The sequence below is a fragment of the Bombus flavifrons genome, chromosome 5, assembly GCF_040668555.2.
Source record: "Bombus flavifrons isolate JBK064 chromosome 5, iyBomFlav1_principal, whole genome shotgun sequence".
Taxonomy (NCBI): domain Eukaryota; kingdom Metazoa; phylum Arthropoda; class Insecta; order Hymenoptera; family Apidae; genus Bombus; species Bombus flavifrons.
In genome coordinates, this window is record NC_138446.1 from 14096944 (window position 1) to 14109524 (window position 12581).

The 12581-nt window shown below is 38.8% G+C and overlaps 2 protein-coding genes across 3 annotated transcripts in view; both read left to right on the forward strand.

The window, feature by feature from the left end:
- Positions 1 to 313: 313 nt before the first annotated feature.
- LOC138180401 (dynein axonemal intermediate chain 4) lies at positions 314 to 3788 on the forward strand. The gene is made up of 4 exons (XM_069114252.1): positions 314 to 488; positions 584 to 1072; positions 1433 to 1826; positions 1909 to 3788. Exons 2-4 carry the CDS (start codon positions 585 to 587, stop codon positions 3286 to 3288), a joined length of 2262 nt encoding a protein of 753 aa, XP_068970353.1. The 5' UTR covers positions 314 to 488; position 584; the 3' UTR covers positions 3289 to 3788.
- Positions 3789 to 3917: 129 nt separating this feature from the next.
- LOC138180402 (uncharacterized) overlaps positions 3918 to 12581 on the forward strand; it is an 84746-nt gene continuing 76082 nt past the window's right edge. The window contains exons 1-2 of one of the 2 annotated variants that reach the window (XM_069114253.1): positions 3918 to 4401; positions 5951 to 6399. The gene's annotated coding sequence lies outside the window, so the exon portion shown is untranslated. Of the gene's footprint in view, positions 4402 to 4810; positions 5194 to 5950; positions 6400 to 12581 lie in introns of those variants that run through there. The other variant, XM_069114254.1, reaches the window with a different exon arrangement.

Sequence of the window (12581 nt, forward strand, 5' to 3'; positions counted from 1 at the left end):
ATAATAAACATTTTTTCACTTTATATTAATTACTTGATCGATGATCCTAATTCCAATGTATCAAATGAAAAGAGATATAAGTAAATTAATGAATTTAATCAGTCATTTAATAATACATTAATAGTTTCCATAAATCACACGTAGAAAAATAATAAATTACTCAAAATTCATGTATATTTATTAACATTGTATTATACAATTAAAAGGTAACAATTTTTATAAACAGTTCAAAATATCGACAAAACTGTGTCTAAAATTGATTTCTATTATCACCATGGAATTGAAAACGACTGCACGGTTCAATACGTTCTTCATTGTAACATGACGAAATGGTCTAATAACAAAGTAAAAGCATTCAACATGAAAAATAAAAGGCGTAATTAATGAGACTGGTTCTCAGCATGATATAATGCCAAAGTATACATGGTTTAATTTTCAATACTTCGTAATTATTCTATTTGCTTGTGGATAATCGAGTACAGTTACAGGTATCAACGAAATGAAACCTTTTACCGAGTTTTAGTAAATGTATATACAGACGTGTGATAGAAGGTATAACAACATGAAAACTATTATTTGTTAGAATGAAAGTAAACGAAGTAGGATCTCCACAAATTACCTCGAGGGATCAAAGCAGCAGATTCGAAAGCCCAATTTCGTCGAAGTTTAAGCTCAACGCAGCAGGAAAGACGCGTAAGATCGCGGGCAAAAACCTAACCTCAGTTATTTTACAACAACGTCAGGCACTCCGCGTGATAGAGGATGACGTTGATGTCACTCCAAAATTACTAAGCCATCCAACCTACAGTTCGCTTGACGAGAAACAGATAACTGCATTCGAAACAATCGGATTATCCCAGACCGGCAGTGTCGGTACACTGTCCATCCTTTCCGGTTTAAGCATTGCAGTAAAAGAAAGTTCCTCTACGATCATCAGAACCTCCTCAGTTCCTTCCGGTTCGATGACAACGGATGATATTCTGTTTGAAAGTTTATTATCCACTCAAACAGATGATTTTGATGATGATGATGATGATGAAGATAAAGTTCCCCCTCAATTTTATCTACCTAGGTAATTTTGAGTACGAGTATTATAATTAGATATAAAATTTTATATACATAGTTCAAAAAGGTGTTTTAGAAACATTAAATAGCTAATTTATAATTTACAAAATAAGGTATTTTAAGCATTTTAAGGCTGTTATTAGGATTATGATACGTATTGACTCTTTGGGGACGTATCTATTATTTAAAGATGTTAATAAAAATATACATGAACATGTACATATATGACTTTTATTTGTATAAATAAATTATACACATATCAGATCCACAAAGAATTAATATTAATGTTTTATTATAATTGACATTTTATTATAATTTCACATTAATGAATAGAAATTACATCCTCGACATTTTTTGGCCTATTCAGCGAAGATCCAAATATTCTCTTAACTCGACCCGATACTGTGACGCTCACTTTGAGGGAAACGGAGACGTTCTTCATTTTCGATATACAGCCTCGAACTGCTGACTTACTTACGCCAGATGGTATAGCGGTTAAAGAACAGAACGAGAATTACGAATATAAAACGATAGGACCTGGTTCGAATAGGAAATTAATAGATACCGAAACTCAAACCATGCAAGTGCTTACGAAATCTCGAGGAACACACCTCAGCAGAAGGAGACGTAAAAATCAAGGCATGTTCGTGAATAATTGGGTGATGTACGACGCTTATGGTGCCCCTGAATTGATGATTGAAAGAAATGGTTTGCTCGTCGTGCATAGAAAGGAATCTTTGCAAGAAATGTTGCAATCAAAGGTTTGAATGGTTTTTAGTATCATAAAAGGCTTATTTTCTTTACAGACATACCAAACAATTAAGTTTAATTTTCTTTTCGTAGGCTTTGAAAGCTAAACTACCAAAATCAAAAATTTATGAGAAGAAGACCTCCGAACAAGAGCAAATATATATATTCCAACATATCAATTTCCGGAATGCCGTACGAGTAATGGAGCGTATAATATCGAACAACATTTTCATTCACGCTCAAAAGCGTTTCACCGGCCTGATTAAACAGGATCCATGTAGCCTTGATTTGGAGTTCACGTACAGTCCAGACCTCCTCTGGATTCACGATTCTGAAGAAACTTCGGGAAGACCAGTATCTTCATTCCGCTGGAATTACGTTAACAGAAGCATTCTAGCCGTAGGATATGGGGCACGAGTTAATTCAGAAATTAAAAATGGCTTGGTGTTACTTTGGTCTGCGAAGAATCCTGGTGTACCGGCTCGTTATTACAGTTTTGATAGTCCGGTGTCAGACCTCGATTGGAGTCGGGAACGACCGAATTTACTTGCTATCGGTTACTACAACGGCGAAATCAAGGTGATCGACGTAAGCAATCCAGATCTCAATGTCGTACGACGAAGCGAGAAAGCTACATTTTCGACTTCTCCGCACTGGCAAGTCCAGTGGTGGCCAGGTGACGAGCAATACGAATACCAAGAACAAATTTATACGTGCAATCAGGACGGTTGCGTGTTTTGCTATCGATACGTTGAAGATTTCACTTCGTCGATGATTATGAAGGTTTACAGGATAGAGGGAACGTTGCCGGGTGTCACTAGGACTGTTCAGTGTAACTTTTATGATATATCAATCAGTCGAAGCCCTGGGGCATTGGCACTACGGAAGCATCCTACTTTGAGTACTATTTATTTCGTGGGTACGGACGAAGGTTGTATCTACAAATGCTCCACGAATTATTTATATCAACATATAGACAGTTTTCTAGCGCACGATGGACCAATTTACTCGATGATGTTCTCTCCATTTTGTTCAAAAATCTTCCTAACCTGTGGCGCCGACTGGTGCATTCGAATCTGGGCAGAAGGATTGACAGATCCACTGATTACCATGTCCACAACTATGGCATGCGTTCGATACGCAGCCTGGTCTCCCGTCCATTCCACGATCATAGTAAGCATCGTCAATAACGAGATCTGTATATGGGATATCAGACGAAAGATATACAAACCTGCATCGGTGACAACGTCACCCAATACCAACAGATTTATTATGGTTGATTTTACGGCAAATGGTAACCAACTCGTGGCGGCGGATGTGGAAGGTATTGTATATGTGTATAATCTTGAGGGAATGCCATTTCCGCCGTACAGTCAGGAACAGGTGCTGGTAGAGTCGATCGAGAAGGCTTTAATCACGAAACCGATACTCCTGAAGAATCTAAAGAAGCTCGGACCGCCATTTTCTCGATAAGAAAGTGAGATCGAATTAAGCTGTTTTAAGCTAGTTATAATCTTACTCCTTTATCAGTATCATATGAATCTCTTAGAAACGAAACTGACAGGAATCATTTCTTATCGATTTCTCAATTTTACATATTACATAGCTGCAAGATTAAACTTCAATTCTTAAACGACATATGATTTGCTTTCGTAAATTTATTTATTGAGACAAAGATGGTATATACAATATAGATTCGAAGGTAAATTTAAGAAAATAGTTTTTGCAACACTGTCACGTTTCGTTGCTTTTCAATTAATGCAGTTGATCGATGTGGCTTCTGAACGGTTCGTATATCTAGATTGTCACGTGACATCGTCTCGTAAAACGAGGATTCGGATTACCGTAACCTGATTTTCAATAACCTGTCGCGATACCACAATCCCTTGCTTATCCCATGGACCTTGACTGTTAGCCAGATCGTTGCAGGGGACATATATGACATTTTAAACTTCTTTATCGACGGTGCAGCCGGAGGCAAAATCCAGCACGTGGGGACCCCTTTCGGTCCCCCGAAGCGAAGCGTGCCCGAAGGGCCTTGCGTGATTCGCGCAAAGCACGGAAAGCAAAGCGACCATTTCGATTCAGGATGGAACTGCGGTGTGCCGGGGCCTACTCTGAGGCCTGGTAGGTAGGCAAGTCGGCACGGATGGCTGGCTGGCTTGCTTGGAGGAGTTGCAGGAGAGTGCCATGGTAGAGGGGCTTCCCTGCCTGCTGCCGCTTGCGGGCACGAACCGCGCTACCGCCGTCAGCAGGCAGTCTTATTACGCCCGCACTCAACTACGCGAACTAAGTACTCTTCTTAGGCCGGCCACACATCGAATAACAATCGCGTGGTCTAGCTTACGCGTGAATTCGGTCCATACATCAAACGGTGTTCGTTCTCCACTGAAAATTTCGGATCTTTTCTATATCTCTTGGCGTACAACATTTTTTGTATGTTCGATCCAGCGGTTCGGCTTCAGCGACGACTCTCATTTTCGAATCGACGAAAACAATTTTAAAATCAGTTAGCGAATCGAGTCGGGAGGCGGCGAGAAACCCTCGAGTTCGATTAATCGGCGAGGACCTGCTGCCCGGTCAGAGGTAACTTTAGAACGTTTCTTTATTCGATTCGTTGTATCGATAAAACGTGTTTCTGCATGGAGGTATTCGCCGAGTATTCTTTTTTTTCATCCTTCCTTCTCGAAAGTAATTTTGGCATTTTATCGCTACGTGTGTATACTATACTCTTGGTATAGTGTAATTCGATTGACATTCATAAAGTTGCAATCTTTATTGAAATATATATACATATGTAATAGATAAAAGCATATAAATTTATTAATAAAAGAAATTTACTTGAATTTTAATAAAAGAATGAAATTTAATAAAATTCATGTTATGAATATAGAGTGCAGTTTAGAAATTTGTATGTTCCATCGGATAGAGTGACATTGTCTCCCCCCCGCGCCAAATTGACGAATCAAAATTCGACAGGCACGCTTGACCTGGAATGCCAGTTTTACGCGCAACGTACCAAGGAACGCGTGTGTCGTGAGTTTCGTGTGTAAATAGAAGAGGACAGACGCGTCCTATTCGCCGCCGTGGCTGTGGCGTCGATTAGTTTCATTTTCTTGGTAGTAGAAGCACGTCGCTGTTAACATTGACGGTCATTACGTTGTTTGTCGCGCGCCAAGAATTCGCGTCCGCGCATACCGAACTGTCACGATTACCGCGTGTCACGAATTCATCTTATATTTTGATCGTCCAGAATGTCGTCTTATTTAAGTCCGCAAAACCTACGTAGATAATCAACTGTGCTATGTCGTGAAAGGTGGCTCGGTAATTCGAGGAAGATGAAAACATTGAATCGTGATAGATTCGACAAAAACAATGGTTAGTTTCAAGCCTCCGTGCAAACACATGCTTAATGATCACTTTCGCTGTATATCAAAATCGACTTTAACCCTTCAATTAGATCGTAATATAATATGGGGCACTTCGTTAATTTCTATCTTTATCAATACAAAGTAACAAATTTCAAAATTTATCTTAAAATAAATCTATAATATTTTTCCTTTACTTTTCTTTAGAAATTATACATTTATTTACACGATATCAATATTTTGTTAGTATTCACATTGAGGCGCTAATCAAGGCCCACTTTTGAATAATAATTTACCATTCAATAATATCAGTAAATGAGTTACAGGTTATAGAGTTTTCCCTTATAACTTCATAATGAATTGTTATGACAATGAAATAATTTGTAAAAATTTGTATGTGAAAAAATTTCAGTTTTCTTAATTATCTAATTTGTTATTCTTGTTCAAGGGTATTTATTGATACCGGCAATTTGTAACTTGAAACTTATAAAATTTCACTAATAACCTTATAATTAGTCGAATTGTCTGAGGGTCCTAGCATAGTACGTCAGGTTTCTGAATGAATGAATATCAGAAAAATATCACTAATAACTAATATCTATCTTTTCCATTACTACTACTTATATTATAGGATAAATAAAAAGTGGCACTCGTTGATACCTACGGAAATTGGAAGGTTAAACGTCACTAGTAGTCGATTAAAATTAATCGATATCATTAATCGATATCATGGTTCTGATTCGTTGTCAACTATACATATGTGACAGGTCGCCGCGGCGAATCGAACGTGCATTATTTTGCTACTTTCGATCGTTGACGTGCACGGAGATGTGGTGGTCAGTGTGAAGACTGCTTAATAGCGAGGAACATGTGCAACCACGGAATAGTGGCGAAGCTGATGTTGCCGGGGCACGAGCTACACTGTGACCACTCTGTTCTCGACGAACCCTGACCGATTCCGCCAGTTCGTTTCACCAGCTGACTGGGACTGAAAACACGCTGCGGTGAACGCGTACGTTTGAATATTCGTACGGTCGAATTCGCGAGACGCGCGCGTTCGGAGAAATCGGTAAAAGTGTCGCTTTGAGTTAACGCGTATGGTGTATAGACCGAGTTTCTTTAAGAAGAAGCGGTGTGTTCACAAAATTATACGTTTTCACGTACATTCGGTACGCTATGAACATCAACGTTCCTGGATGTAACGGGTGGTTCGCAAGTAAGTGTCCAAATATTTTTTTATGTTATGCTTGTAATCTTTCGCCGCCATTTTTTCTCGACCAACAGCAGCGCCTTTTTTGAATGCACTAAGCGTACATGTACACATATCTGTAATCGGTGGATTTTCTTCTGAGGTAATATACGAATCAATTATATATAAACGTGATCGCGTTTCAAACGAAAACTCGTAGTTCGTTCATCATATTTGATTAGCCTTTTCGAATATTTCAACGACGGGTTCGACGAAAAGCAAACATTAGCGTTCGAGACAGAGGGTGATGTAACTGGACACTCGCAACTTGTCGCGACACGAGCCATATATGTGCAGCAATTTACGTTTGATGCATTGTTTTGATAATTAAACAAACCTAGCAACGTAATTTCATTTATCCGAATAGATCTTTTCTCTCTTAAAATCATTCTTTCTACTAGTCGTAAAGGTAACATATCTAATATGTTAGAGTTAGATAACAATAATGTTACTTAATCGAGATTTAAAAATCGCGCCATATTCCTGCGCACATCGGTTCAAAGGTTAGCATTGTACTTCGATCGCGGTTGTCTCAAGCGTTTGATTAAAATTTTTCTGCCCTACTAACGAGTTTTTGTCACTTTAATATAAGAAACTTATCTCCTCTACGTTCGCGCTCGTCTAATTCAATTGAGATTTCCAATTATACGTTTTAGGGAACATTAACGGGACAGGAAAGTGTAAGAAAGACCTATCGTGGTTGACAAAAATATTTAAACATTTATTACAGAAAACTTCTATGTAGTAGTTAAGCAGTATGACCACGATAGTCGTGTTTCACTATATTACTAATGAAATTTCGAAATGTATATGTGTATACATAAAAATTTTCTACGATAAGTGTTGAAATACTTTCATGAGGCATTGTGTAGTACCTCGACATATGAAAATGTGGCACGTTCCTCGTCGTAAAATGTTTTCGTGCGCCTAATTTTGATCGCGGATCAGTCTCGACCAGAGCTTCGCAGATCGACCGTATGTATATAATATACTTATTTTCTGTTGCTCACGTATCATCATCGTTTCCTACCCTCTTAAACATTTATCTGTAATGGACCCTTGCCTATTGGACTAATCGTGACCATGCATCACGTTCCTCTATCTTCATCTAATTCTTCATCGCTCGATGCAACGGTGCAACCTGCATGCCGCGTAACCGCATTCTTTCTTGGCCGTTTCTGGATACCCTGGCCACGTGGATTTTCAAGCATATCTCTCTTTTTCCCTCTCCGCCCTGCCTGGATACAAATTTCAGCAGCGGAGGGGATCCATGTCTGGGGAAAGTTCTGGAGACTTTGGGTCACGCCATGTTGGTCATTTGGTCGAGTGTCGCTTGGTCGGGTGGATAAAGAGCGTGTTCTTAAAATCGATTTTCAGAGAGAAACGGTTAATTTATGCGATTGGAAAGTGGAGGTTTTGCGAAAGATCATTTTTAATATTTTTCCCCTCTTTTGCTTTTGAAATAAACGAGATACAGTAGAATTTGTTAGAATTTTCCAATAAATACAGCGGGTAGATATGCATATATCTATAACCAACAATGTGTATAGATAAATTAGAGGGAAGATGAGTTAATCCGATGGGATTGCAGATCTCTTGTATATTTACTTTTTCATTTAAACAGAAATTAATTTGTCTTTACTATCGTTTAATTCCGTGGTCACAAGATTCATAGGAACGTAATACATAAATTCAAATTCTTTTATTTTGAAGTTCAGTATGCTATATAGAAACCGTCAAGATAAATAATTGGTTATAGCGAACAGAATTTCTCGCGATACTCGGCATCGATATATATTGAACGATGATAACGATTACTAACGATCTTCTTCTCGGGTTCATGGAATGGGAACTCCACGGAATTATTCATGAATATAATTCATTTCGTTATCGGATTTATCGTCTGCGGAGTGGGGAATTTCTTTCTTTTTTTATCTGACTGAAAGTGTGAAGAAACTCTTTTCGCCGGGCTTATTTAGCCGTTCCAGCTATCGGCGTCGACTACATGACACCGAACAGATGAAGAAAAACAAGATCTGAAGAAAATGCGTGGGTTTCGTTATCAACGTTGGTAATTTATGCACGCGCGACTAGTAGATTCCTGTTCTTAACCGAGTAATGTACCGAGTCATATATCATCTCCTGTACGTGATCGGAACTGAATAATCAATTAATAAGCAGAATAAATGATTGCTCCATCAGGAAACGGACGTACATATATCTTGCTTGTCGCGTTCGAGATTATTGTTCGTAAAAATTAAAATTCCATCTTCTAAAAAATTCTACCTCTTACTCTTTCGATAGAATGCCTCGCGTCGCGTTACCCATTCCCTTTTCCTTCTTTCGTATGCTTTGCGTGTTATAGAAGGAAAATTAGTTTCTGTCATTTAGAGCAATTACAACGATAGGAGATAATTATAGGTATAGGTATAAATGGATTACAACATCGTGAAACAAGAAGAAGAAATAAGAAGAATTGGCTCGCTTACATTATATTAACTTTCTTTAGGCAAGCACGTGTTTTCACAATATGTAGACAAATCGAATTATTTATATCCAATCGTAGAGAAAAATTGTACATTTATTACAGGCAATTATAAGGAAAAGTCTTCTTCCATACCTTAAAAAAAGGTCCAGTATTGAAACAATTAAGCAATCGAGCAATTTTCGTTAATACCTAACCCAGTATTAAACGAAGTCCACTGCTAGTTTTCACAGAATAATGTTTTATTTACGATGCAAAATTTACTGTATTTTTACAAAACGTAAAAACGTTATGGTAACGTATAAGATTATCTGATTATAAAACTTAATTGATCACGAAGCTAAAGGGACGATACTTCAAAAAGTAATAAGATATTCAACATTTCGTAAATTTGTTCTTCGGTGAGAAACCTTCTGGCGGTTTTCTAGCGTAGGAGTGTAGGAGTGTAGGAGGGTTGCGGCTAATACAAAATCCATTTAATTTCCGTCAAGTGCTCGGAGCGACAGGTTACTGTTCACAGCTGGCGAAACTAACGAGCAAAAGTCGAACTGGATCGAAGGCCGCGATCATTTACATACAATTTGACGCGCAGCGTGGAACCCGCGATGGAATAAAAGGGAACAGGGTACAAGTTGAACAGAAAATAACCCACGGACGTAATATAGAAGCGATAATGCGCAGTCACGTTGTGAACTAAAGACGCGCCAGCTGAACCGTTGATCTGCTCGCGTGGGTGTAACGAGAGGTATAATGCGCGGAAAATTACCGTCAGGCTCTAGACCCCCGTCGAAATCACCACCTTGAGATACATACCGTCGATCCATTAAGTGTAGCTTCGCGAAAAAATCGCATTCTATATTATTGCCGGATGTTGTTGAAAATCTTTCAGCTAGTCGGATCTTATCGGAAGTAATGATAGACATTGTATTGTGTTATACGCTGTATCGGAAAGATTGGTTAAACAATTGCTGGAGAATGATTTCTTTATCGGCATAAAGACTTTGTATTTAATTTTTGAGTTATCCGTAGGAAGGTTGTACTGAATAAGCGGTAAAAGAATTCGCTTGCTGTAATTTTATACATTTTATATAGATATATGAAGTTGATTTGTCGCACGCTGATCAAATTTTAAAGAAACTGGAATCGTTAAAATCCACAGGAATAGAAGTTGTAAAGCGTTTTCGTAAATAAAAATACGCCAGTTATATATTATCGTTCCAAAGCTTAGAATCTCTCGTATAGAAAATAAAAGTTAGAAAGAAGGACAATTCTATCAACTGTTATTTATACCTGCATTAATTTCGAATTAATAATAAAATTGGTAAATCGGTCGATATATTTTTTGGCCAGAGATGCAGATATTTTGGAAATTTTCTCCTTTATCTTACTCTTCGTACAATTGAGATCCAAAAAACTCTTTGAAACACCTTGTATACTAAAGAACGCTATCACCGAACGAATTAGATAAAGTCTTTTAGTCCAGGTTGCAGATCTGGAGAACATGAAGATTCAACGGTGAACAAGAAAATGTAAGATAGGGTGTTTTTTTTCGGCAGGTCGAGTTACACGGGTTGATATTGAAATCTGGCGTGTAACGGAGCGCGAAGTTGAGGGGAAGTCTGGTAAACACGGCCGATAATAAAGGAACTTGTTTAAATCCAGCGTGTACCGTAATAGACGAGATTAAGGCATGGAAAAAGAAGAAAAGGAAGGCGGTGCACGCGTTACGTGAAAGCCGCAACGTCGGCTTATATCGTATAAATAAGACGATAACGCCGCGTTTCTCGCCACTACGTGCTAAAGATGTGCTAGATCGACGACCCGCGGACAACCCGTGGGCGTTCGAACGACCCCGATATCGCCGCCAACTTTTACCCTATTATCCTCAACAGGTATTCGGGCGTGTCTGCCTTAATCATTAAAAAAATCACTAAAGAAAGGCCAATTTTTTGCCGATTAGAGAAACTTGATAATTATCTTTAAGCTGGATTTCATTGTTTGGAAATCTGAATTTCTCTATGTATCAATCTCTGCTATATTTTTGGATTATTTCAACTTTTCGTCAATGCGTAACACTTTCATGTAACCATTATCTCAAGTAGCACAGTATCAAAAATGTACTTTAAAATATTAATTTCCACCTTAAGCTTTATTTATTAAATATATATTAGCGTCTTACGAGTCGACCAACAGTTGGCATTAATTTCTGCGCACGTAATAAAACGTGTATAAAACGACTGTCGGTTGGATGTATTCGAGCGACGTAGGTGGCACGTTGGGAGCAATAACACGAGAAAACGCGAGAAGAGCTTTAGGAGAGGCAAGAAGTCGGCCAGCGCAAGAAAGGAGTCGTACGATAACGCTGCATACATCTGCGCGTCGTGTCAGGACGAGATGAACCGTGCGATTAAAGATAAATGAACACGCGGGCCTTGCCACTTATTCGATCTCTCTATACCACCGTTTAACCGTGCAATTTCTAATCCTGTAAAATAATCGACTTAAACATTTGTTCAACATTTCAGAAACATTTAACCAATTACACGTAAAAATGACATATAACAGAGAAAGGAGGGAAATTAATGTCAGATTGGAAGATATAATTAAACAAATAATAGAAAATGCATGTAGTTGCGCACGCAGGATCATTGATCACTTTCAAGTGACCTTTTCCACGAACGAGTACAATCATCGATTTCTCGTTAGATCCCCGTAAGATTAACCAAAGGTACGAATACTTTAAATAGCAGAACCGAGGCTAAGAAAGTTCACGATTCATGCGGTGTTACGTTCTGTAATTATCGCGAGAGACAACTTTTGCATATATTGATCCTTTCCCCTGCGTTTCCAAGATCGTAGATCGTTGGTCCATAATAAAAAAAAAAAAAAAAGAAAAAAGAGAAGAAATATAAAGAAAGACAATTTTCCCATGTACAGATTGTAAATCGACCCTCCAATAAATATTAAATCAACGAATAAATAGAAGGAAAAAAGGAGGAAACAAGAAGAAATACAGAAGAGGTATACGTGCTGCCAGCACGTAGAACAGAATTGATCGCGAGCTGGTTGCACACCGGAACAGGGAGTAAGACATTTTTAAGAGGCCAGTCAGCAGAGGCACTGCTTTACATACCCCTAAATTCCGGCGGTGCGTGTACGTACAAGCGAACATTTACGCGGAACAAGGTGCACGAGAAGTGAGATATTGTTTAAAAGTCGGCTGCCGAGTGTAGGTGGATGGTCGCCAGATAAAAGCAGTAAGTCATCAGCTGGGTCAGGATTTATGGGCGAGGTATTACCGGTGTTCACAGATCCAACGATACCGGCCACGAACTTTCACCGTACGGTTAGAGGACTCGCGAGTCGACAGTCGAGTTCAAAGTTCACGATACGACGACGACGACTACGAGGGGCAGGCAAGAGAACAGAATCTCTCTCACAGACGGAGACGTAAGCCTTGTGCTTGTCTCGTTGAAGTAAAACGAAATTCCCTTAACCGCAATGGACTAGAGATGATATCTGATTTTTCATCGCGACACCGAATAAGACGTTGTTAATGTAATAGACGGTCGTTTCGTTCGGCTTAGCGACGGGAATCTGGGACGTAGCGTAGCAGGATTCCGAGGATCAGATTGGAAACCCGTTTTAAGGATTCAGAAGTCGA

Bases quoted from the DNA above. Each gene is read 5' to 3' on its own strand.
- LOC138180401 (XM_069114252.1), top strand. From the start codon at position 585: ATGAAAGTAAACGAAGTAGGATCTCCACAAATTACCTCGAGGGATCAA. The intron at 1,073-1,432 runs GTAATTTTGAGT...TGGCCTATTCAG, and splicing joins CCTCAATTTTATCTACCTAG to CGAAGATCCAAATATTCTCT. The intron at 1,827-1,908 runs GTTTGAATGGTT...TTCTTTTCGTAG, and splicing joins AAGAAATGTTGCAATCAAAG to GCTTTGAAAGCTAAACTACC.